Here is a 25153-nt window from a genome sequence, read left to right as displayed (position 1 = left end):
TCATTAAAAAATAATAAAGTGTGGGTTCTTCTCCATGTCTGAGAATAGTAGCTTCAAATATAACTCCCTTTATAGCTGTTACTCTACAACCCTTACTTAGTTCTCCTTGTAGCTTTTGGACTCAGATGGTTATATTCTATAATAGAGATTAGATCGTCTCAGTGCTTTATTGGTCTCAGGTTCTGTCACAACTGGTGTTAAAGACATCAAAGTAGAAGCTGTTAAAAATAGATGAGATATTCCTTGCTAGCCAACTGTTTAAGAAAGGCAAATGATTGCAATCCAGGCCTCTGGGGAGTATTTTGAATGTCTTGAGTGATGTATGTAAGATTGTCAGAATTAATTGGGCAGTCAGATGCTGGGGAACTTGGACTTCAGGAAAGGAATGGTACACTGAGGGGCAGGTATGGCAGGGAGTCCTTAGTTCCTGAAGCCAGTGCTTAGAAGGACCTAATTTAAGAAGGACCCAATGTAAGTGGGGCTTTTTCCCTCACCAGTTACAGCCCTAAGGGCCAGGTGACTTTATCTTAAAGGAGACTTGCTTCTATATGTTAATAAAAATCTTTTGGTCCAAATATTTGGGTCCCTGGCTTTGGGGTCCATTACCTGGTATAAATAAATCTTCTGATTTCTTTCCTTGCCTGCCTAGGATTATGTGATACCTTAGGTAACTTCTTGGTTAATGAAAGTGTTCTAATTTTGTCTTATTTCAAGAGTTGCTAACTTTTAAATTCTGAATTGTGTGTAGGCGAAAGTTGAGTTTTTTTTCTTTTTAGAAAAACGACTATAATGCAATTAGTTAAGTGTGTGCAGGAGAAATAGATGGGAAAAATTACAATAAGTGAGTTTTCTGCCACGGTCAAAGCTTTTAGCAAAAAGAAGAAAAAATTCAAAATCCATCCCGATGCTTAAAATGAATATACTTCTTTTTTAGTAAGGATGTGATTTAGCCTTTCTTAACACCAAAGTGAAAGAGGTTCTAAATATTGAATTATTCCTTTGAAGACTTTTCCACCTCACCCCCCCCACCCCCCGCCTCCCACAGGGGTCTGGTTTGATGTTAGAAGTGGGAGTGGAGTTGAGGTCTGACGGTCTTGGTGAGTTTGGGGGCCGAAGAGCAACAATACCTTGGTTGACCTGTCCAGATATCACCCACCTCCTAGGCTTAGAGAGGATTGAAACATTTCTGGGACTTGAGTTTATTTCAATGTGTTTCCAACAGTAGGGACAAAGTAAGAAGTATATATCAAGTAGAAGAATGACAAGTGATGGGCAGAGGTGAGTGAAGGCTTTGGAGGAAGAAAAGGTGAACTTTGTCATGTCAGTCTCATTCCTAAATACAAAAATGAGTATTTGGTAAGGGCCATGTTGGGCTGAGCACTCTGTGTGGATTATTTGTTTTACCCCTCACAATAAGCCTGAGAGATGGGAAAAGTTCCCTCCTCCCTTTTCTTCTCATCAGGTGACGGAGCTGAAGTTCAGAAAAGTTGGTCAGTTGCTTAAGCAGATGAGGCTGGAATTCAGACTTAGGTGTTCTCCATCTGTTTCTAGCCTTTTTGGACACACGGGGGATGGTCAGTGGGGTAGGGATACTTCCTGCCAGGGACGGAATGTAGAGATTTTGTTTCTCAAGCTTCTCATAGAAATCTGTTGGAAAGGTTTAACAGGCTTCTATTCTTTCTCCTTGCTCCAACAGTATAAACCTGATTTTCATTAGTTTTAGGAAAATAATCATCTAAAAACAGTTTAAGTTCTTTTAGGTCACAGATAAGATGACACAGTTACATTGGACCAAAATCTGCTTGTCATGTCCCAGGCACTGTCTGTACAAGGCACTGGGATTCAGTAGGAAAGAAGAAATGTGCTGTCCTGTGCTCGTAGGCTGACAGTCTAGTGGTGAAGACCAGTAAACAAGCCAACCAGTGAAGAAGCAATTTTTGGACAGCAATAATGCCCTAGGGTAATGAGGGTACCATGTGGAGGGGAATGTCAGGCAGCAGTTATGGCATGCCCAAAGGCACATGGCATGTTGGGGGATCTGGAGAAAGTTCATCATGGCCAGAGTGTAGAAGGCAGATAGTACAGAGAGATGAGGAGGGGGAGGTAGGCAGGGACCAGATCATGAGGACTCCCAAAGAGATTTTGGAATGTGTTAAGTAGAGGAATGACATGATCTGATTTATGGTTCTAAACGATCATGCTAGGGGGAGGGGGAAGATCATGGTGGCTATATGTGTAGAATAGATCTAGGGGCAAAGAAGGATTCAGAGAGAGTCTTTATGGAGCCCAGCTGAGAAATGATCCTGGCTGAGATTTGGGTGGGGGCAGAAGAGGTGAAAAGATTTGGAGGATTCCAGAGATAGATTAAAACTTAAAATCAGTAAGATTTGATGCTCAGATTTCCTTATTTGCTAAATATTTACTTAGTACCTACCATGTGCTTGGCATTGGTGATCAGATTAAAATGATATAAAAAACAGATTCCCAGAGCAACCAGTCTTGCCTTTAACTAGGACTGGGAGTGCGATAGGGATGAGTGTATTCTTCAAGGGAAGAGCATCGGCAAAAGCCCTGTAGCAGGGATAAGGAAAGGGAAGACTGGAAGTGCTGCCAGGTTTTGCAGTGGTAGATGACATGGGTAGGGAGAAAAAGATTGGGCAGACAGGTGAGTTCTTTCTGGTATATTGAGATGCTGTTGATATCTAGAAGCTGAATCCCAGTAGTTGATGGCTATGAGGTTCAGATTTAGAAATCATATAGAAGTCACTGGAGTCAGCAGAGAGGGCAAGATGACCGGAAAGGGTGTAGAGAAGGCAAAGAGCAACACAGATTCTGAGAGAACAGATTTGGAGGACCACTACTTCTGGTTTCTGTTCTCCAAGAACTCTGAATTTGTATGTTTTTATTCCCACCTTTCTTTTGAGCAGAATCAACTGTCTCTTTCATAACACGTTGCTCAGGGAGTGGTTTCAGTGGACAGAGAACTGAAGCTGAGCCAGCGGGCAGTGTGAGGCTCAACAGAGCTGCTGTAGCCTTCACCTGCATGAGCACCTCACAGAGGCAGCAATCCCCCTTTCTCTGCCCTGCTCAAGCCACTCTGGGTGAATCCTGTTTTAAGAGGTGCATCAGTCTTGTCAGAGCAGTGGTGGCAGGTGGTGTGGGTCCAGTAATAGCTTTCGTACATTGCAGGCTTACTTCCTGCAGGTGCTTTACTGAGTAGTTTATGCACGTGATCTTACTGAACCTCATGATAGCCTGCTGAGGGAGCTACTCTTCTCATCCCCATGTATGGATGGAGAAAGGTTTAGGAAAGTTACAGACTGGCCTGAAGTCCTACAATGACAAAGTGACAGAGCTGGAGTTCCCTGGCGCTCTGATTTTGGAGCCTCAGCTCCTGCCAGCCCTTGGGTAGGGAATACTCTTAAGGACTGGCCATGTCAGGAACCAGGGAGGATGGTGATGCTCTGCAGACAGAGGCAAAGTCCTAAGGAGATAAGAGAGTATTCACGTTTTGAAAGGTTTCTGAGCATCAGGACACAGATCAGTAGCAAAAGTTCTGGGAGGTGGTTTTTGTGTGGGGGTGGAGGGGGTAGTGGGAGGAGACAGTAATATTTTCTTTTTAAAATTTTACTTAGCGAGAGTGTGCACAAGCAGGGGGAAGGGACAGAAGGAGAGGGAGAAGCAGACTCCCTGATGAGTAGGGAGTCTGACACAGGGCTCGATCCCGGGACCCTGAAATCATGACCTGAGCCCAAGGCAGATGCTTAACCAGCTGAGCCACCTGAGTGCCCAACAGTAATATTTTCTAACTGGGCTCTCTGAACCTGGAACCATTGCCTTAACCATTTGAACCCTAAAGCTCTGCTGGTTTTTTTTTTTTTTTTAATTTTTATTTATTTATGATAGTCACAGAGAGAGGGAGAGAGAGGTAGAGACACAGGCAGAGGGAGAAGCAGGCTCCATGCACCAGGAGCCCGACGTGGGACTCGATCCCGGGTCTCCAGGATTGCACGCTGGGCCAAAGGCAGGCGCCAAACCACTGCGCCACCCAGGGATCCCTCTGCTGGATTTTTAATCAGAAGTGAGGCCATCCATAGGAGACATGGTAGGGGGATTCCATTATTGGGCAAGAGATGAAATTACATGCTAGATAGGTTCTGTCCAACCTTTATGCTATGAATCTGTATATTTGGAAATACTAGAATGCACTGTGGTTGGGAATTGAGCATAATTCCATACAGTTTAGGTTTTTCTTAACAGGCGAATTAGGATAGTTATTTTCCCTAAAGTAAAATATTTTGTTCATTGTTAGGATACCCACCTGACTTTTTTTTTTTTTTTAAGATTTTATTTATTTGAGAGAGAGTGCGCGTGTGTGCACATACAAGAGTGAGGAGAGGGGCAGAGGGAGAGGGAGAAGCAAATTCCCTGCTGAATGTAGAGCCTGACTCAGGGTTCGATTCCAGGACCCCGAAATCGCGATTTGAGCCGAAGTCAGATGCTCAGCTGACTGAGCCCACCCAGGCGCCCCCGGGTTCTGACTTCATACAGAGGCTCCTTTCCTTTGTTGAGTTTAAATTTTGAAGCCCTAGAATCTTCCTGAATTCTACTTCATCTCATTAAAAAATAATAAGTAGCTAGCTTTGAGGATTAAAAGTCTACCATTCTCTGTACCAAGCACTTTTCATGCACTGTTTCATCTGTTCCTTACAACAATCCCTGTAGTTAAGTGTTACCCTCATTTTACAGATAAAGCAAAAGCAGACAGGTTTAAGTGGGCTGGAGGGCAGTGTTGGGCTAATAATAATAGCTTGCACCCAGAGAAGTTTGGAGCTCTGCAGCTGACCACCTGAGCCTTCTCATATATGTTGTGTGGCCAATAGCAAAGAGTCCTGGGTGTTCATATAGTGTTTGATGTCTCAGGGTTGTGCAGATGGCAGTTTGGCACTGGCTGTTTTTGCACTGGGGGGTCGTTGGCTGTTTTTGTATTGGGGGGTCGTCAGCTGTTGTGTGGGCAACATGGGAGCACCGGGTCTAGCTATGGGGAGTTGGCCAACACAGATGGTCCAGATCAGATAAAGAGACAGGTTCTCCCACCCTGTTCCGAACAGGAAGTCTTCCAAAAGATTGTGCAGAGGCACATTGCTCACTAGCCAACTTTCTACCCCCTCCCCTCCAGGCTCCAGAGGCTTGTTCTTTTGACTTTCCTGGCCTTTGTTTTTCCTTCCAGGATAGCTTATGATTGCCCCAGGACTTCTCCTCCCTCTCTCCCTTATCTTCCTATTCTTCTTCCACTTAGCTAGTGGTAGGTGCTGGGAGATCTCCAAAGCTTCCCAGCCAGACAAGGAGGTCTCTAGCCCATTTGTTTTTGAGGGGACTTACTGCTTGAGACCTTTGCAGAAGAACTGCATCCCCCCATCTCCTGTTTTTGGCTGTTTAAAATTGGGACCTCTGGCACATTGTCCAGTTTGGTCTTTAAAATTGGGACCTCTGGCACATTGTCCAGTTGAGGATCATTAACTGTGGAGGATGTCCTGATTTTTATTTTCGGGGAACAATGTAAAATGTGGCTAAAGTTTACTTATTTAGTGGTCTACTTAACAATGTCAGGAGGAATATTAATTTATTTTTTTCTGATTTATCACAGTGTTAGGTGCCCATGGTAGAAAAATTAGGAAATAGAATTGTGCATAACACAGGGGGCACCTGGGTGGCTCAGTCCATTAAGAGTCTGTCTTACACACAGGTCATGATCTCAGGGTCCTGAGATGGAGCCTCCTATCGGGCTCCCTGCTCAGTGGAGATTTGGCTTCTTCCTCTGCCCCCCCCCCCCCCGCCCTCATTCTCTCTCTCTCTCTCTCTCTCTCTGTCAAATAAATAAAATCTTAAGAAAAAAAAAGAAAATCGAGTCTTCGTAATCTTATCACCAGAAAGTAAGGATGGTTGACGTTTTAGTCCATGTTCCAGGGGTCATTGATTGTTGATGAGAAGCTCTGCTTAAGAGTCAGGTAGACCCGAGTTATAACCCTCGTCCTGGGCATCTTCACCTTGTGTACTCTAGTTTCCTCAACAGGAGAATGAGAATAATAGTAGTACTTGCCTTCTGTGGTGGTGGTGAGGATCAGTAAGAGAACTTTTGTAAAGGCCTCAGCACCTTGGGGAGCATGATGATGCTTGATGAATGTTAGTCATTGTTATTAGAAATGGTAGCACTGCAGGGCTGTGCTAGAGAAACACTGTGTCTAGACATCTTGTGTCAGTTATCAGCTGCAGGCAATATTGAGTGCATCACTCTGGAACACTGAGCTGTGTCTGCTGCTTTCCATGGAGAGCCTGGAATCTTTCAGTAAGGTAACCAGGTCATGACGAAAGATGGGAAAACCAGGGGTCAGTCACACTGCTGTTTCCTGGCCTGGTCTCCGTTGAGGCCAAATGGTCAAAAGGACAGAGTCACACTAGACAAGGCTTTCCTGACTGAGCGCACACCTGCACTCCTGTATCTAGCACTCCCCTGTGTCCTTCTGGGATGCCAGAGTGTGAAGACACAGATTTGATGTGACCCAAATTCAAACAGAACTTGTTTTCCAGGAATCAGTCCCACACTATACTGATGTCCTGACCCTTTATGATAAGACTTTTAAATATAAGTACATAAGGGAAGTATATATATTTATTTTTTTAAATTTTTTAAAATTTATTTATGATAGTCACACAGAGAGAGAGAGAGAGAGAGGCAGAGACACAGGCAGAAGAAGCAGGCTCCATGCAGGAAGCCTGATGCGGGACTCGATCCTGGGACTCCAGGATCATGCCCTGGGCTGAAGGCAGGAGCCAAACCACTGAGCCACCCAGGGATCCCGGGAAATATATTTTTTTAAGAATTTATTTATTTGAGAGAGAGAGAGCACAGCAGGGGAGAGGGGCAAAAAGAGAGGGAGAAAGCAAACTCTCCACTGAGCAGGGAGCCCAATGTGTGACTCAATCCAGGGCTCCGGGATCATTACCCGAGCTGAAGGCAGATGCTTAACTGACTGAGCCACCCAGGTGCCTGGCACATAGGGGAATATTGATGCCCTTAGTGTTTCTCATTTGTGCAGCTTTTTTGGATGTTGTTTAAAACATTGTTTTGCCTTTAGGTATAAAATAACTAGTTAGGAAGAAATGACAAAATGATAGACTCGATTATGGAGAGTGGAACTTGGCTGGCCGATTGCCCGTCTGCACATGATTTGCGTGTCTTTCTACACGGTCTACAGATGCTGTTTTGTTTGAGAGTGTGTTCTCCTGTGCTGTCTTTCTCTAGGTATAAGTTCAGGTTCAGTGAAATGGTCTTTCTCTTGCCAGGTCTGGGTTGTTTGGAGGGAATCATTTTTTCCTTTGTAGATTCTCGCAAACAGTGAACTGAGGTTCATTTTCAGTTCCTTTTCAGCACCTGGCACTCCTGCTAAGTAGGAGAAATGCTTCCCTAACTTTCCTGATGATCATTGCTGCCCACTTTTAACAGAAAGAAAACTTGGCAATCAGAAAGCAATTTCAGGAGAGAATACTTTTCCACACCATTACAACCCTTCTGGCTTTGCAGGTGAATGATTTCTAGCCAGAGAACTGGAGCAAAGACATTGGAGAAGATGTTTAAGGGGCTCTGAGTTTGGATAGTGATCCTGAGAAGACCTGGGTTACCTTGCACATCTATACCAGATGCCTGATAAAGCCATGGGGAATTAGCTGGGGTCCATACCAGCACACTGTCTTCCCACAAATCTGAGCTTGTTGTTTTTTATTTTTATGTATGTGTGCGTGTACGTACGTACATATTTCAGAGGGGGAGGTGTTGAGGGGGAGAAAGAGAATTTTAAGTGGGCTCCAGACTCAACACGGAGCCTGATGCAGGGCTCAGTCTCACGACCCTGAGATCTTGACCTAAGCTGAAATAAGAGTAGGCCGTTTAACTGACTGAGCCACCCAAGCACCCCTAAGCTTGTTTTTTATTTTTTTTATTTTTTTTAAAATTTTTATTTATTTATGATAGAGAGAGAGAGAGAGAGAGAGAGAGAGAGAGAGAGAGAGGCGCAGAGACATAGGCATAGGAGAAGCAGGCTCCATGCACCGGGAGCCCGATGTGGGATTCGATCCTGGGTCTCCAGGATCGCGCCCTGGGCCAAAGGCAGGCGCCAAACCGCTGTGCCACCCAGGGATCCCATTGTTTTTTAAATGTCAAATTAGTTTTTTATAATTGGCTCCCACTCCTCAATATTTATGGCCCTCATGAAAGTTGTTCCTATGAGTCATGTCAGTATTTTTGTTGATATTTGTGTGTGTGTGTGTGTGTGTGTGTGTGTGTGTGTGTAATGATTTCTGGGCTGTGGAGAGATTTCCTGGAACTTAAGAGCCCTTTCTGGGACTGCTCTTAACTAGCTCTGTGTATTCCTGACCAGGGTTCTTACCCAGCCTGAGCTGTATTATTCTTACCTGCCTTGACATGGATTTGGACCAGGTGCTAAGATCCTTTCTCCTCCTGCAAGTGTTTGGGTGAAGGATAAGAAGGAAAGAAATTGAAATAGCATTTGGATGAAGTGGGTACAGTTGTTGAATTTTTAAAAGGCCACTAGAGCTTTGTGGTATTTGTTACTAGGTTTCCTTTTATTAATTTTGTTGCTTTGGTATCTTAGCACAGGGGCTGCCAGACCCAAGTTTTATACCAGGTGTTTCCTTCTGACTTCACATTGCCTGAGGCAGATTGAATATGTTAATGTTTCATAAGTCAGACTTTCCAACTCCTTAATCACTGCAAAGTTGTTGGCTGACTTCCCTACAGTCTTTATATTCACTATTCATTATCGAGGGTCCTCAATTTGTAGAATCGGATTTGGGTGTGGTTGTGTTAGAAACCGGCATTATTGTGGTTGGAATATCCTGAAATAAATGATATATGGAAAAAAATGTTGTTGCATATGTCCTTGCTTGGCTCATTTAAGTGCCTGCCTGTCACACACACATTTAAATTTGACTTTTAAGCAGGGCGCTTTGGAAAATTGAGCTAAGCCAACTCTCAGTGACTTTTTTTCCCCTTCTGAGCATTTCTTTTCCTCTAATAATGTTGCATATTTTACTTTGTCTAGGCTTTTCGAGAAAGACATGTCTGACAAGATGTCTAGTTTCCTACATATTGGAGACATTTGTTCTCTGTACGCGGAAGGATCGACAAATGGATTTATTAGCACCTTGGGGTAAGAGCACCTGATTTCTTGTGTAGCAGGATTTCTTTAAAACCTTTTAATGCCAGCTTAAAACCTGATTTTTCTAAAATAATGTTACCATTTGACTTGGCTTTTTCAGGGGCAGTGGGAATCCTAATACCAAATCTCATTTTGGCCAACTTTACCTTTGACATAAAAATACTGTTTTCTTATACATTCCAGAAGAGCAAAATCTCATTAATTAGGACTCTTGTCATTCAGAATTTATAATAATTTCCTATTCCTTGGGATCCCTGGGTGGCGCAGCGGTTTAGCGCCTGCCTTTGGCCCAGGGCGCGATCCTGGAGACCCGGGATCGAATCCCACGTCGGGCTCCCGGTGCATGGAGCCTGCTTCTCCCTCTGCCTGTGTCTCTGCTCCCCCCCCCCCCCTCTGTGTGTGACTATCATAAATAAATAAAAATCAAAAAAAATTAAAAAAAATTTCCTATTCCTTTATAAGAGGGAAAGTGCATAGTATATTGGATAAAATTTTAGGATTATTTTTTACAGACCCCAAAGGAGTGCTATTTAGCTTTCATAAATAACAACTCTTATTTTCAAATGCTGACTTGCTTGTCATTTAAGCAAAGACCAGAACTTCTCTGATGCTTATCTTTCTTGTTTGAAGCAGAATCTTGCCTATTTTAAATTGCTCCACGCATTTGAAAGTTACATATTGCACAAAGTTCTGTAAATCAGATTTTTGTTCTTTTGTGCTCCCTTCAACTTTTTACCCAACTTTTAGGAGAATAATACATTTTACCATGTCTTTATTTGATTATCTTCTCCCTTCTCCTCCTGTTTCGAGAAGAGGAATGGAGAAGTGAAATAGCCGCAAAGACAGAAAGAAGCAGAATGGAGAATCAAGATGGTTAACTCCAGAAGACACAGGAATGGTCTAGATTGTCTTTGTGTAGAAAGTAGTAGTTGGGGACGCCTGGGTGGCTCAGCGGTTTAGTGTCTGCCTTTGGCTCAGGGCATGATCCTGGAGTCCTGGGATCAAGTCCCACATTGGGCTCCCTGCATGAAGCCTGCTTCTCCCTCTGCTTGTGTCTCTGCCTCTCTCTCTCTCTCTCTGTGTCTTTCATGAATAAATAAAAAAAAAAAAAAGGAGTAGTTAGGCCCCAGGTTGGAATTGTTGAATTTGGCAGGATCTCAAGTGAAGAGAAGGAAAGCTGACAGCTTCTCTAAGAACCTCATTCTTATAGAAGCCAGAACGTTTCTTTTAATCATAGTTATTATTTAAAGCATGCTTGTTCTCTGGTATTTGTGCAGAATGAGTACTCTCAGGCTCTCATTTAGGTCACTCCAACTTCAAGGAGCAAGTTATTTCAGATACAGAAGGATAGCTCAACTGGACCTCATTGTATACAAATTAGATTTTCAAAAGTCATCTGATAAAGTCATACATGACTCTGATCACCAAACCCAGTGACTGTTTCTCAGTCTTTATCTTTTTCTCTCTTTTTTTTTTTAACCTCTCTACACTAAAGACCCACCCTTCATAATTTAATTTATCTTCTGTGGGTTTTGTTAAAGAGGCCTTTTGCCACTTGTGGCTCCCTGATTGTCCCTTTTTTCTTCTTGGCAGATTCCTTCCTTTTTCTTTCCCTCATGTTTGAATCCTCTATCCTCTTCTTATTTTTCAGCAGTAAAGCCGTGGTAATAAACAGCAGAGATAACCACTTCTGTGAATCCTGTGGATTTTTAAAAAAAAAAATTAATTTAAATTCAGTTTGCCAACACATAGTGTAACACCCAGCACTCATCCCATCAAGTGCCCTCCTTAGTGCCTGTCACTCAGTTATCCCATCCCCACCCACCTCCCCTTCTGCAGTCGATTATTTGTTTCCTAGAGTTAGGAGTCTCATGGTTTGTCTCCCTCTCTAATTATTTCCCCATTCAGTTTCCCTCCTTTCCCTTGTAATCCCTTTCACTAGTTCTTATATTCCACATATAAGTGAAATCATATGATGATTGTCCTTTTCTGATTGACTTATTTCAGCATAATACCCTCCAGGTCCATCCATGTCAAAGCAAATGGTGGGAATTCTGTGGATGTTTATATAGCACTGGCTCAGTACTGTTCCACTCATAATACCTTTAATTCCCAAACATATCTTTATTGTGAGTATTATTATTATTGCTCTTTATAGAGGCAAAACCTCTGAGCTTCATAGAGGTGAAGTCACCTGCCCAAGGTTTCATAGCAGTGAACACTCCAGACTCCAGGACCAGTGCTCCTAACATTTGCCCTTGGCACGGTAGACTTTCCATTCCCTGCCTTTCCTGACCATCTGACTCTGGCAGAATTGGCTCACCACCCTCCTCTCTGTCTGCCCACAGCTCTTATCTGGATGCCTAGTGAAACCTCAACCCCCCTTATATCTCCTCTTTTCTCTGTGGCCCTGATTTCTTTGAAGAGTGCCATTGCCCCTCCAGTCACCCAGGCTTCTAGTTGGCAGCTGAGCCCACTTGTGGCAGCCTCTGAAATCTTAGTGCTGCCTTTCCCTTCATCCTCTTCGTCCAGAGCATTCATTGTTAGAATTCCTTTGAGGTACAAATTCTTTGCTTTATAAGAGTTTTCCTCAAGTATTGTAAACAAATTAATAATAAGATCCCCTCTTTCACTTTTTCTTTATTGTGCAGATTGTTTATTTTGTATTTTGGGCTCTAATACTTACCTCAGATAGTATTCCCTTTGTTCAAAATGGACTTGGAAAGTAAAGTTTGGCCTCTTTTTACTTTTAATATTTTTAACAGTTTTGGAGCACTAGTTGTGAGTGACAGTGAGTGACATCCAGGTTTTGTGGAATTTGGCATCTGGCTCCCCAGCCACATTCCATTTGTATAGATGGCAATTACTTCCCAAATGGCTTTATTGACTCCTTAAGCTTTAGAACTTGAGTCAGACCTTGGAGAGTCTGTGTGTGTGCACATGCGGGATCAGAGGTATGCTTCTGAATCACCTGAGGAATATGTTAAAAATAAAAGTTTTTGGGTCCCATCCTGGAGCACAGCTTTAATAGGCCTGAGGATGATGGGGACCTGGTATCAATATATTTTAAAAACAGTCTGAGGAACATCACCCTACTTGAGACTTTTTGAGACCAACTCTTTAATTTTATAGGTAGAGGAACCGAGACCAGGAGGAATGAAGTCATAGAGTCATCATCAAGCTGCTAGTAGATGGTAAAGTGCCATCTACAATTCATTTGTCTTCTGGCCTAAGCTGGGGCCCTTTGTCCTATGCTCTCATCCTTGTTTGAGGACTTGTTGAGTAATTAACCCAGCCCTATATTGGATTCCAAGGCATTCTCCCACTTCACATATTATGTTAGATCTATCTGGTAGCATTACTATACATTCACAGGGGCTCTAGGTGGGAGTTTTATATGTGCACATTCTGTTCTTGATTTTTGCATGAAAACTCAAGCCATTGACTACAGTGTTTTCTCTTCTTGATGGTGAGAGGTCTTATGTCTTAGATCCAAAGGAAGCAAGCTGCTGGTGGGCTACTCTGGGCACTTTGATTCACCCATAAAATAGATAACTGAGCACCTAGCCTGGACAGGAAAATGTATTAATCCTGGGCATCTTGCCAGCTCTCTGCTCCTAGGAAGCTCTTAGCCTACTGTACCATTTGTGCTTCAGGCCAGTGAGGTGGGCAAGAGAGGAGGAGAGGCAAGGAATGCCTGGTCCAGCAAAGACTCAGTAAGAAGGGCCTTCATGGAGAAGATGGGGGCTTTGAGCCAGTCTTGAAAGACAGGCCAGACTTTAAGAGATGGAATGGAATTTTGGAGGAAGGGGCAGTAAGAGTAAAGGCAAATTAATGGTGCCTTGTCTTTGAGGTAAGGAGCAGCCCAGACTAATGGAAGAAACCCTGGAAAACCATAGTATATGAGCTGGCAGCAAGTTCTGTGGTCACTTGTCAAATGACCAATACCAGTTTTAGGAACTTGGATAAGTCATTTAAACTTCTCCACCTCAATTTCCTCATGTGTTCAAAAACATTCTTATAAATCTGTTCTTCTAAAAGAGTTGCACAAGTTATAGGTTGGTCAGTCTGGACTGATAAATACTGGGTCTGTATAAAAGTTTGGCCTGGTTATTTATTTCTAACTTTTTGCACTTTCCCCACCTCTATTTTGATTTCCAGTAGTTCCATATGACTCTCTCTGCCAGCAGCTTCTCAGATGGCCTCAGGCACAGTTAGTTCCCAGCTGTATTTTGTTCTTTTTTCTTTTACAGCCCTTAGGTTATATTCTCTTTATTAGTTTGCTTTTGTGGCTCTTGCACTAGCCTTGAGCTCCCTCAGGGCAGGGCCTGGTGCATATTCATCCTCCATCCCAGGGTCCAGCACTGTGCCTGACACCAAGTAGGCCCCTCAGCTACCATGAGTTGAATGCACTCACCCCTTGCTATGCCTCCCGATTTCGGCATGTTGTACTCAAATCCATCATGGATGTGGTTAAGGGAAAAGAGCCACAGAAAACAGTAGGTTAATGTGTGCATTGCAGAAGCAGAACCCGGGCTTTTGGATTCAGTTGAGCTCCCTGCATGGGAAACCTTTAATGTAAACAGCCACCTGGCAGGAGAACATGGCTATCTAAGTTTTGCATGGAACAACCCTGGATAGTCATTTTTTGCATAGTGCTTAGGTTTTATTAGACTTGGCTTGATACAGCATTTATCTTTGTCTTCACAGCCTAGTTGATGATCGTTGTGTTGTACAGCCAGAAGCTGGGGACCTTAATAATCCACCCAAGAAATTCAGAGGTAAGTTGATGATCCTTCCTGGAGTGAGTACATCCTCATTTGAAAGCTCATCAACATCAATGTGTTGCTGTGTGTCTGTGTATGTGCATGTGTGTGTGTTTAATAAGCAATTGTAGGTTTACTTATATTTTTTAAAGTATGATTTCAATTCCAAGCTTTATGACCTTTTGAAAATGTATGAGTTCAGTATCAAGGTTGGAATGGAATGGCTTTTATTAGGGTCTTCATTTGTATATTGCATATATGTCGATCAGTGCAAATTCAGCTTAAAGCCTTACATTTGTGCAACTGTGTCCCTAAACAAATAGGATTTTTGGGTCTCATCACAAGGAACATGTGTTATTGCAGCAGATCTCACTGTGCCTTTGGGGGCTCTGATATTCTTAGATGCTTCAACCTGGAAGGAGAAGTTGTCAGTTATTGTACATAGTTTTTGAATTAAAAGACTTAGGCAGGTTAGCCTTCCTACTAGTAGCTTTCCATTATTATTGGCTTTCCTTTTAGGCCTCTTATATTTGATATTTCCTCTAAAGGTAGCTTAGCTTATTCAAGAAGATGTTTAAGATTTAATTGTGATATTAAGATGATAAAAATTATGTTTTTCTTTTTTGTTTTTGTGGTTTGTAGTTCTCAACTCCAGCTGCTAGTAGAATTATCTGAGAGAGATTTAAAATTAAACAGATACTCAGAGCCCCACTTCAGACCAATTAAATGAATCTCTTGAGGTTGGGGCCTGGGCATTGGCATTTTTTTTTAAGCTTCCCAAGTGATGTTTTTATATTGAGTTGGGGTTGAGAACCCATTGGATTAGTATTTGACTCATGGCCTCAGTCCCAAAGGACTCAAACCTTGCCATTTTTAGGTTGCATCATTTGAGTGATAAATTCTTTTTTTTTTTTTTGAGTGATAAATTCTTATTGTTGGTTATTGTAGAAACTGACTTTTTTGGATAAATGCTAAGGGAATTATAATAAAATAGAAGGCAGACATTCAGATGGAGAGAAGCCATTTAGAAGATGATTGGTGTTGAGCTGCATCCAGTTGGCATGAGACTATCAAGAGAATATTTTCACCTGGGAGGTAGTGAGGGGGACTGTTGAAAAAGAAAATTTTTCCTTAAGCCCCATGTGACAGGATCCTGAGCAGCTGTGGCCACTGCAGCCTTTTCTTTTCAATCCTTCCTCCACGGCTTTTTCTAAAACCGAATCCTGTATGCAGTAGAAATGAAAGGTTTGATCTAATAATCATAATCTAGGCAGTTACTTACAGAATTCTCTACACTGAATAATAAAATATGGTTCAGTTTATCTTTGATCAGTAGACTCAGTGCCAGGTGCTTTTAGGTCATGGATTGGTCTGTCTACCCAGGGAGGTTAAGGTTGAGCTTAAGTGTCTTGTCTGAGGTCACACAGCTGGTGATGGATAGAGTAGGAAGTGTAGTTCTCAATTTCAGTTACATAGATCACTTGGGGCATTTTGAAAAATACTCATGTCTGAGTTCCACCTTCAAGGATTGTCATTTAATTTGGCATTGGTGAGTTCTTTTTTTTTTTTTGAAAGCTCCCCAGGTGATTCTCCTATATAGCCGAGGTTAAGCATTACCGTTAATAGAGCCTGGGCTATAATCTACTGGCTTTATTCCTTAGGGGTGAGCTGGTTGAAGTGTGGCTTTTGCAGCTGGAGCCAAGTGGAAGGAGCTCATTGCTTGGGTCCAACGTGAGCTCTTGTCCTATCCTGCGAACAGGCCCTGGTATCTGTGAAAGGAACCTGGGAAAGATGTTCATGCCTTGTACAAAGTGAACTAGTGGCTATTTGAATATGGGTTTAGAATGTTAAATAGGACCATAGCCAGGGGAAGTCAGAAGACGGATATGTTTTCCTGGCACTAGGGTAAAGTGCCTGATGCTTAGGCACTTTGGTGGCCAATTGAAGGGACTGTTTTGAGATAAAAGTTGACAGTCTAATAGAGACCATTTGGAAAGAACCAAACTTTGTTTATGGCCTGGCCTAGTTCTACAGGTGGTCACATGACACTGACTTGATATGTTGACTGCTTTTCCTCACAAATTAAAAATAAAGGTTTCTAGGTTGTGAGATGCTTTGCACTTGGGGAAAATCTGGTCCAAAACAAGCTCTGCTGCAGGCTTTGCGAATGTAGGTCAGGACTGCCTAAATTCCTCGAGCTGCACCGGAGGCCCTCTGCTTGCAGGTGAGGGGCCCAGGCAGAGGGCTGTGGAGATCTCCACCTTGGAATCTGGACAGCAAGATTTAAACACTTTCCAAAGCAGTCCTTCAATTCTAGTAGCATTCTTTGGGTGAAGAAAAAAAGCATTATTTGAAAAAAAAAAAAAACATTTTTTTTTCCTTTAAAATGAAGAAACAGATTTCTTTTTTTGGAATGGATTATTGCCTTTCCAAATACAAGTGTATTTTGAAGTTGAAGTAATTTTGATGTTTAGAAATTGTGCATAGGGCAGTTGGACAATTTGAAGGCATTTCTAGTCCATTTCCATGCCGTGCGTGCCATTACACCCTGGAGTTTAACAAACACATATGGAAAAGTGAGGTGCTGGCAAGGAGCCAGCTAGGATGATGGAGTCTTTATCTGAGCAATCAGCAGAGCTACATTTAGTCATTTGGATTTGTTGTTGCTTCCATTGTTTCCTTGCCAACTTATTTCCTATATTGAGAACCATTATAACCTGTTCTTAAGTAAATGGAAACCAAAGGCCTATTTATGTAACGCTCCCTGTGGCTTCTGACTTGGGAGTTTTAATTTTATGAGCTCCTTTTGAAACCTGCCACCCTAGTGGTTAATAGCATAGACCCTAAGATCAGGCTTTATGAGTTCAAATCCAAGTTCTTAGCTGTGTGACCCTGGACAAATTGCTTAACCTCTGTGAAGCTTGATTTTCTCATCTGTAAAATGGGAGATGATATTAGTTGCTACCTCATAAGGTTACTGGGAAGATAAATATATGTTTCAAATTCAGTACTGAGGGAACCTGGGCCCAGTAAACCTTACCTAGTCCTATCCTTTTATTCCCAGTACTTAGGACAGAGGCTTGTATTCCTAAATGGTGGCAGAAGGGAATCCAATATGTGAGTCCTTTAATGATGTGAGAATGTTGTTTCCCTTTTTCTGTCTAAATGCTTTTGTAGTTAGGGTGTACATAGGGACCCAGTGGCCTAGATTTGAGTCCCTCCGTTCCCATATATAAGCTAAGTGGCCTTGGTAGATGAATTTTTCTGAGCTTGTTTCCTCACCTCTAAAATGAGGGGGAAGGTAATAGTATGAAGTTAATAGGGCTAAAGAACCAAATAGAGTACTTGTTGGTACGTAAGATCTGGTCAGTGACTGGTAGCTGTTATTTTTCCCAGTAAATGCAAAAGAGTTAAAATCTTGAAGATATTTGCCTCTTTCTGATGGGTAAAAGTATGTTACCAAGTAAATTTTTTTTTTTTTTTTGATGATTCCCTTGAATGTATCTTCTGCCCCGAACTTCATCTGTAGGGAGAAAAGATTGGGTGCACATCTGGTTCACAGAAGCCAAGTCTCCTTCGTTGTCCAAGTAAATTTTGGACAGTGGCCCCTGTCCTCTAGGTGATGAGAAGAGCAGCAATGTAGAATAATTCAGTTACTTTAGTCCTTTAACTAAAGTGGTACACCATTTGAAAGCAACAGTGTCTGTGGCAGGTAAGACTGAATCTCTCTTCTCCCTGATTTGTTTTGGCTTTTGCCCATAATCTTGAAAGAAGAAGGAAGACAGACATCAGTTTGAAACTGGCAATAGAAACTTTGTGGTTAGAGAATTCCTTTTCCAGATGATGTTTTCCTCTTCCACCCCCACCCGTCTCTTCCCCCTACTAAATATAATGGCACCTCCTCTAAAGAAAAGAAGGAAATTAACTACCAGTCTTATTTTGATCCCAGAACCTTTACTGTTTTAAATGTGATCTCCAGGGGTGTTGGAGGAGGAACAAGGCCTGGAGCTTTTGGGGAAATAACATAGGCATTAGTGTTGAACATGCTATTTGTTGTGTAATCTGCGTTTCCAGATTGGGGCAATGGTCAAGTTCTTACCCCCAAAACCTGATCTTCTCCATTTAGTTCAAGAGGCCAATCATGGCCCTCAGTTTTTTGTTGTTTTGTTTTTTTTATCTTGACATACCAATGTCACCGAACAGAGGTTTTTAACCTTTCAGGAACCCCTTACCTTCAGAAGAAAAGTTGTCTGCAAGGAAATTCGGCTTAACGTAGGAAGAAGTTTGGGCAGGGAAAGATGAGAAAGGCAGCATTCTGATAGCATTCCATGGTTTATATGAATTGGGGGAAGAGGTCAGCGATCAGGCTGAGTGTGTGGATGTTCTAGGTAAGTGTCCTCCTTGTCCCGGGTTTCTTTTTTCTCCTACTCAAGTTGCTTTTAAGCAAAATAACCCATTCAGCTAATATGTCACGAAAATGGGTGTTCAGCTCAGGGAACATTGAAGCCCTATTGTGTCCCAGCTGTTGGCCTTGCTGATGAGGGGACGAGTTACACAGTCCCCCTTACTTTCAGAAGTCTTAGGTTTTTATGGAGAAACAGACCCATGTTATAAATACTAGTAGCTAACATGAATAGAGCATTTACTTTTTGCTGAGCACTTCTCATGGATTATCTTTTAATCCATGTAACCTACCCACGAGGTGTAGCTGTTGATGTTGCCATTATGCAGATGAGGAGGTGGAACCTCTAAGAAATGGAATAACAGGGGCAGCTGGGGTGGCTCAGCAGTTCAGCATTTGTCTTCAGCTCAGGGTGTGATCCTGGGGTCCTGGGATCGAGTCCCGCAGTGGGCTCCATGTGGGGAGCCTTCTTCCTCTGCCTGTGTCTTTGCCTCTCTCTCCGTGTCTCTCATGAATAAATAAATAAAATCTTAAAAAAAAAAAAAAAGAAATGGAGTAACTTACCCATAGTCAATTAAATGCCACTTCTTAGAATGATTATCATTCATCCTACAAATGTTATCAGACACCTCCTGTGTGCCAGCTGTTTATAGGCCGGGGAGGAAAGATACAGTCTCAGGGAAGTCAATGCCAATGCACAGTTAAAATCTTTAAGGAACTTGTTCAGAGTAAATTGTTGTTCATACTACAGCTGTTTATATGCAAGTAGATGCAAAGCATATGAAATATCTTTCTACAAAATGCAAAAATTGCCCCTCCAGTCTATAGTTTGCTGGGGCAAAGTAGATGATGCTACTTCTCATGTGCATTCTCTTGTTTAGCTCTGAAGCACCTCCTCAGCCTGGGGTGCCTGATGCCATTTCGGCTGATAAGGGTTGAGCATCTGGGCCAGTGTCTCATGACACCAGAATGTTAAGAGTGAGGCCAGAACCCTCTTCTGAAGGCCTAGGCACATTGCTTTTACTCTTCTGTGCCCTATGGGCCCTTTCCCACACAAAGCACAAGTGTTCCTTCAGGTTATGGCTCCATCATCTCCAGTCTCTAAATGAAAATGGGCCAAGTAACTACTTTTCTGACTGCTAAAGCTCTTACGTTGAATTTAGGACTGTTTAAATGGGGGAAGAAAGCCACATGGGAAGGTGGAAGTCCTGAGTCCTTTAGACTCCCTGTGTTTCTAACTACCACCAGGACAATCTGTGGGATATGCAGCATGTTACCTACAACGTGATTTAAGTACTGTTTGTGGTGAGAATGAAGGTCTGAGCTGGTAAAACCCGCTCTCTGGTATCTCAAGTTGACTGTCAAGTCCTGATCGCTCAGCAAGTGTCCTACTTAAAACAGTGACAGCCTGGAATCACAGTCTCAGGATGGCACTGGGAAGAAGAGCATGTTGCTGGGCTATGACAGGCCACTCTTGGACTTAAAGCCTAGCCATGAATTTGAGGATCAGGCTTGTGGCCCTGTCATTTTTTACTGTGATCTTCCTCAGTCCCAGAGTGCTGGCACGGTGTCAGCCTGCCTATCAGGGGGCTTGTGGACTTAGTTGGGATGTCTTGGTTGAGAGAAAGAGGTTTCACATCTCATGTAAAGCACTTGCATCTCTCCACTCCCCCCCGCTCTCCCCGCCTCCCCAGCAGCTTTGAAAGAGGCCTCAAATAGGAATGGCATTTCTCATGGTTGGGTGATAAGTATTTGAGTATCTACAGTCTACTTATGTAGACTTGTGTTTAGGTTGAGGTAGGCAGTGGTTCTTAGCCCTTGCGGGAAAACTGTTAAGACTGCAGTAAAGAACACTGTCTGACCTGGGAGCCAATGTCTAGCCCAGTGTCTGCTGCCAGCTGCTGTGATACCTTGGCGGAGTCATTCCGTCTCTCCATACCTCATTTTCCTTATCTGCTAAGTAGAATATAGGCAAAGTGACTTCCAAGATCTCTTCCAAGTTGGAACTTTGTGACAAGTGCCAGGAACAGGGCAGTTAACATTTCACAAGAGAGCATTGATGTTTAGGAGTCTCGTGCTGTCCAGAAGTAGATTTTTATTTCTTTGGGATTGCAGATCTTCTCTGTCAAGATAAGACAAATGGATGGAAACAGCCAGGCCTTACCCTCAGGCCAGATGGGGACACAGCCAGGTTTTGGGTTGCAAAGGTCTCTGGACTAAGGTGACCATAACAAACTCACTGGTTTAGCTTTCTTTCAAACCACCCTCCTTTGCTGCACATTCTTAACTGTTGCTAGGCAACATTCTTTCTTTCTTTCTTTTTTTTTTTTTTCCCTTTGGCAAAGTATTGGAGGAATGAACCCATATCTTAGTTTTAAATACCCACATGCAAAGGGGAGGGTCTAATTTAAAATTTGTTTGTTCTTTTGATTCTAATCCATGACAGGCCTTTCACACTGGGGGTAAAGGACTTAGTTTCTGCTTGTCTTGTTAAATAAGGCAGAAAAATCCATCTTTTTTGAGGTACTTGTCAAGTACATGCTTTGAGGCATATTGAAGGTTTTGTGTGTGCATGCGCGTGCGTGCAGCTGCTTTGTAGAAAGTCTGTTTTAACTTTGTGTTCACAAAGTGAATTCAAATTTAATAAAAAGATTAGTAGGTTTTTTATAATCTTCATTTCAGATTTACTAGCTTATCTCAATCTTGCACCAACAGACTCCGTTTAAAAAGAACAACACTGTAATTTAAATCCATTCCCCAGGCAACATAGAATGCTCACAGTGTGTCACACATTCACTGGGATGATGCCTGCTGCTTGATTGTGCTGGAGTCCCACACACTGCCGCATGTGTCCCTCACTGGATTTCTGCCTACTTAGAGCCTTGAGATGTGTCTCTGGAGGAAGGCTCTGGGCATCCTGCACATGGGCACAGAGACCTTATGCTTACATTGATGGCCTTGGTAGCCTCCTTTGTGAATAGGAGTCATCCATGAAATTAGGCTCCAGACCCCTGTTTTATATTCACTTACCCGTAATAATTCATTTGCTAATGGAGAACAGATTTCAGCTTCAGTGCATAAAATGCTTCTAGTGCAATTGGTACTTTTACCTTGTCATCTAATTGAATCTCAGTATTGGTGTTGTAGCTTTCTCCATTGGGACAGCAAGCAAGTGTAATGGGGTCATATTATAGGGTTCTCCTGAAAGCAGAGCATAGTGGTTGATTAAAGACTTTTTCTTTAGGCAAAGGCTTTTATAATCCTGTCTTAGCAGATTGATGAAGATAGTGGTGAATCACTTGAGTTTAAGATAACTTTTTCTTTTTTTTTTTTTTTTGAAAGATAGGGAAATTAGATTTAATCTCCTAAGGTCCAAGAACAATTCTCAGTCAAAATTGGAATGAGGACACAGCTTGGTTTCTACATACACTATCTTTTAGGCTAGGCTGTGTTTGGGCCATAAATTTAAAGTTTATTTTTTTTGTCCCATTACCTTGTGTATTTAATGGAGTTCTGTTTTCTGTAAATAATAGCGGATATCTTGTGTGGTACATATGTACATTAATTTAACCTATTTAATTTGTTACCTTTATATACATTAATCTGTTTAATCCTTGTAATAACCCCATGAAGCAGCCATAGTTAACCTCCTTCTATTGATGAGGGAGCTGAAGCAAAAATTGTTGAATGTTTGGTCTAGGATTACTAGGTGGAAATGGCAGAGCCATTAAAGATAGGCTTTAAACCCATACAGTCTGGTATCAGAAGGCCTCCTAATACCTACTGTAAACTGGTTTTAGAAGGGACTGGTCTTCAAGTATTCTTTCACTAAATTGCTGATTTCTTACTCAATTTCCTCCTCTACGCCCAAAGTAAGCCCTTCTGAGATGCACTGACATGGGGGTGAATATATACTGTAGGCATGAACTTCCTGCCTGCTTACCAACCTGCACTGTACTGTTTATATAGCTCTTTTCTTTTGCTCCCCCCTCCCCTTTTTGGTAAAGATTTTATTTATTTATTTGACAGGGGGAGGGGGCAAAGAGAGCACAAAGAGGGAGAGTGACAAGCAGAGGGAGAGAAGCAGATTCTTCACTGAGCAGGGAGCCTGACAGACGCAGGGCTTGACCCCAGGACCCTGGGATCATGACCTGAGCTGAAGGCAGACACTTAATCAGCTGAGCCACCTAGGCACTGCAAAATATAGCTGTTTTCTATTTTTGTCTTTATAGCTAGATTTTGGCACCTGGAGGGACCAGATCTTACCTTGCACTCCTGGCCCAGTGCTTGGTATAATATTTGTCCTTACTTAGAAGCTGGTTGGGAAGGGATTCATGTTTTTCTGAAAAGTTTTTCACTTTGCCTATTTTTCCCAGTGTTTCTGCCGGTGACATTTATGTCAGTAACTGATTTTTTGACATGGATGCCTTTTGCTGTTTTATCATCTCTTTCCACATTACCTGAGTCTGAAATTTGGAAGAGATTTTGTATAGTTGACTTGTCTTCTCCCTGGCACATTGGACTAGCCTACAGGTGTCTTCTCTTTGACCTCCATTGTTGGATCTCTTTCTCTCCTTGATGCCTGTAGTTTTGAGATTCTTTGTCTTCACTAAATTCATGATCATGAAAAAAAAAATGCTTAGAGACCTTCCCCTATTGTGCCTGGCCTCCTCTTAGGCTCATGGCATGCCTTTGTTCTTGACTGTCAGAGAACCCCTATGGTGTTGGATGGTGGTTTTATCCCCACTTTACACCTGGGCATACTGAATCCAGAAAGTAACTAAGCTAGACTCAGGATAAGAACCCAAATGTGGAGGGATGGAGAGTCTCCAGTGTACTACTCAAGCAGACTAATAGAGCTCTGCTGCTCAGGAAACATTTGGGGCCTCTTACTAAGACCTGGGTTCCACATTTAGGGGGCATATTGTTCAGGGGGAATAAAGCTCAAGGAGAGGGGTAACAAGGAGGATGCAAAACAGTTGCATTCACGTTGCAGGAAGAGTAATGGAGAAAACTTAAGATGTTTCAAGCCAGCTGGAGCATTTCTCACTTAAGTTCCTACAGCAGCCTCCTTGTTGGTTTCTGCATTTCCCTCTCTGCCTCCTTTTTGTGCCCAAGTGTGGGGCCCCCCTCTGGTCTACCATTCACTGCAGCCACTGGAATTGGTGCAGCTCTGATGATGTCACTGGCTGGGTGGAGCCCTGGTTGTTCTTAGGATACTCATACTTCCAGGGTTCACGGGGCCCTGCATGAGTCACTCTGCTTACCTCTCAGCCTCATCTGCAGTCCCACGCCACGTCCTGTGCTCCTGCCAGACTGATTTATTTCTTCCTGGCAGCCAGTGTGCTTGCTCTATACTCTGGGCCTTTGCATGCCCTTTTTCTTTTTGCTTAAGTGATCTCCCCAACTCTGTCGTTCCTCCTGGGACCCCCTGTCTCCCTAATGCCCACCCATCCTTCAAACCTCAGACATCCCCCTCTGGACTATCTTCGCTGACCCCCTGTGTGCAGATAAGCTGCTCCTCCTTTCCAAAGACTCTGAAGCCAGGCTGCTTGGGTTTGACTCTCGGGTCTGCATTTTACTGGTCATGTCACTGTGGACACATTACTTAGCGTCTCAGTACCTTTATTTCTTCGTCTTGAAAATGAGGATAGGATTGTGTCTGCCTCACAGTGTTTTTGAGAGGATCAAAGGAGCTAATCCGTGTTAAATACTTAAAGGAGCACCTGGCCCCTATTACATGCCATAAAACTGTTTGCTGTTATGGCTGGTTTATGACTTTACTCCTACCCAACTCCAGTTAATTGTGAGGTCAGAAACAAGGCCTGTCTCCCCTAAGGCTTTGTAGAGGTCCTGGATTATAGGAGGCTCTTAGGTCTCTCCTTAGAATGAAGGAGAAGAGCCTCTGAGGCATTGCTTCTGAAACTTGAATGTGCATAGAATCCACCTGGAGATCTTGTTAAAAACCCAGATTCCCATTCTGTAGGTCTGGGGTGAGGCCTGAGATTCTGACAAGCTGCCATAGTCTCGTAAGGCTCTAAGGACCAGCTGCCAGTCTTCTCTTACTGTAGGGCTCTCATATGGAAGATGGATGTCCTGAGCCCAGAATGATAAGAATTAGCGCTAGCAGATAAAAGTGACCAGAGGCAGAGTTTCAGATTTAAGGAGCTTGCTTTTGACTATAAGTCCCAAGCTATTGCTCAGGAAGAAGCCTGCTTCAAATAATTGAGTTTCCTCAATTATTATTATTAATTCAATTATTTCATTCAAAGGGGACTGACCATTTGTCAGAGATTTTGAAAAGGGAATTTCAGCTTGGGGACAGAGGTTAGGTAGATGATCCCATTTGACTGTTAAGTGTCTGTTTTCCCACCAAAGGACCCAGCTGTTTGTTCTGTTTTTGCTTCCTGTGGAAGCCTTGTGGTGGGGCATTGGGTCAGCAAACAGCTGGGGAGAGAACAGATATACACTCTAAATGAGAGACTTCCAGGGATCCAAATGTGTTCAGTCTAATCAATAGAGAACATTGCAAAGTAATGGAAAGATGGAATTATTGACTGCTTATAAAGGTGAACAAATACAAAAAACCAAAAACCTGAGTCAAGCTCCTACTGAATCTAGTTTTAATGAGTATGTTAGGTATAGTGGGGAGGCCGTGGAGCATACTGGTTAGGAGGGTTGGCTCTGGAATCAGATGTAGAGTCAGGTCCCTACCTTACTTAATTAGCTGTGTGACCATGGGCAGATTC

At 42.7% G+C, this 25153-nt stretch overlaps 1 protein-coding gene across 5 annotated transcripts in view; it reads left to right on the top strand.

The window, feature by feature from the left end:
• ITPR1 (inositol 1,4,5-trisphosphate receptor type 1) overlaps positions 1 to 25153 on the top strand; it is a 318830-nt gene that overhangs the window by 13969 nt on the left and 279708 nt on the right. For all 5 annotated transcript variants that reach the window (XM_055343239.1, XM_055343238.1, XM_055343242.1 and 2 more), the window contains exons 3-4: positions 9120 to 9227; positions 13947 to 14017. In XM_055343239.1, coding sequence (XP_055199214.1) covers positions 9136 to 9227; positions 13947 to 14017 — 163 coding nt within the window. In that variant the 5' untranslated portion in view covers positions 9120 to 9135. The remainder of the gene's footprint in view (positions 1 to 9119; positions 9228 to 13946; positions 14018 to 25153) is intronic.

Source organism: Nyctereutes procyonoides, unplaced genomic scaffold (assembly GCF_905146905.1).
Source record: "Nyctereutes procyonoides isolate TBG_1078 unplaced genomic scaffold, NYPRO_anot_genome, whole genome shotgun sequence".
Classification (NCBI taxonomy): Eukaryota; Metazoa; Chordata; class Mammalia; order Carnivora; family Canidae; genus Nyctereutes; species Nyctereutes procyonoides.
The sequence above is the reverse complement of the archived record's forward strand: the minus strand, read 5'-3'. Positions and strand labels throughout refer to the sequence as shown.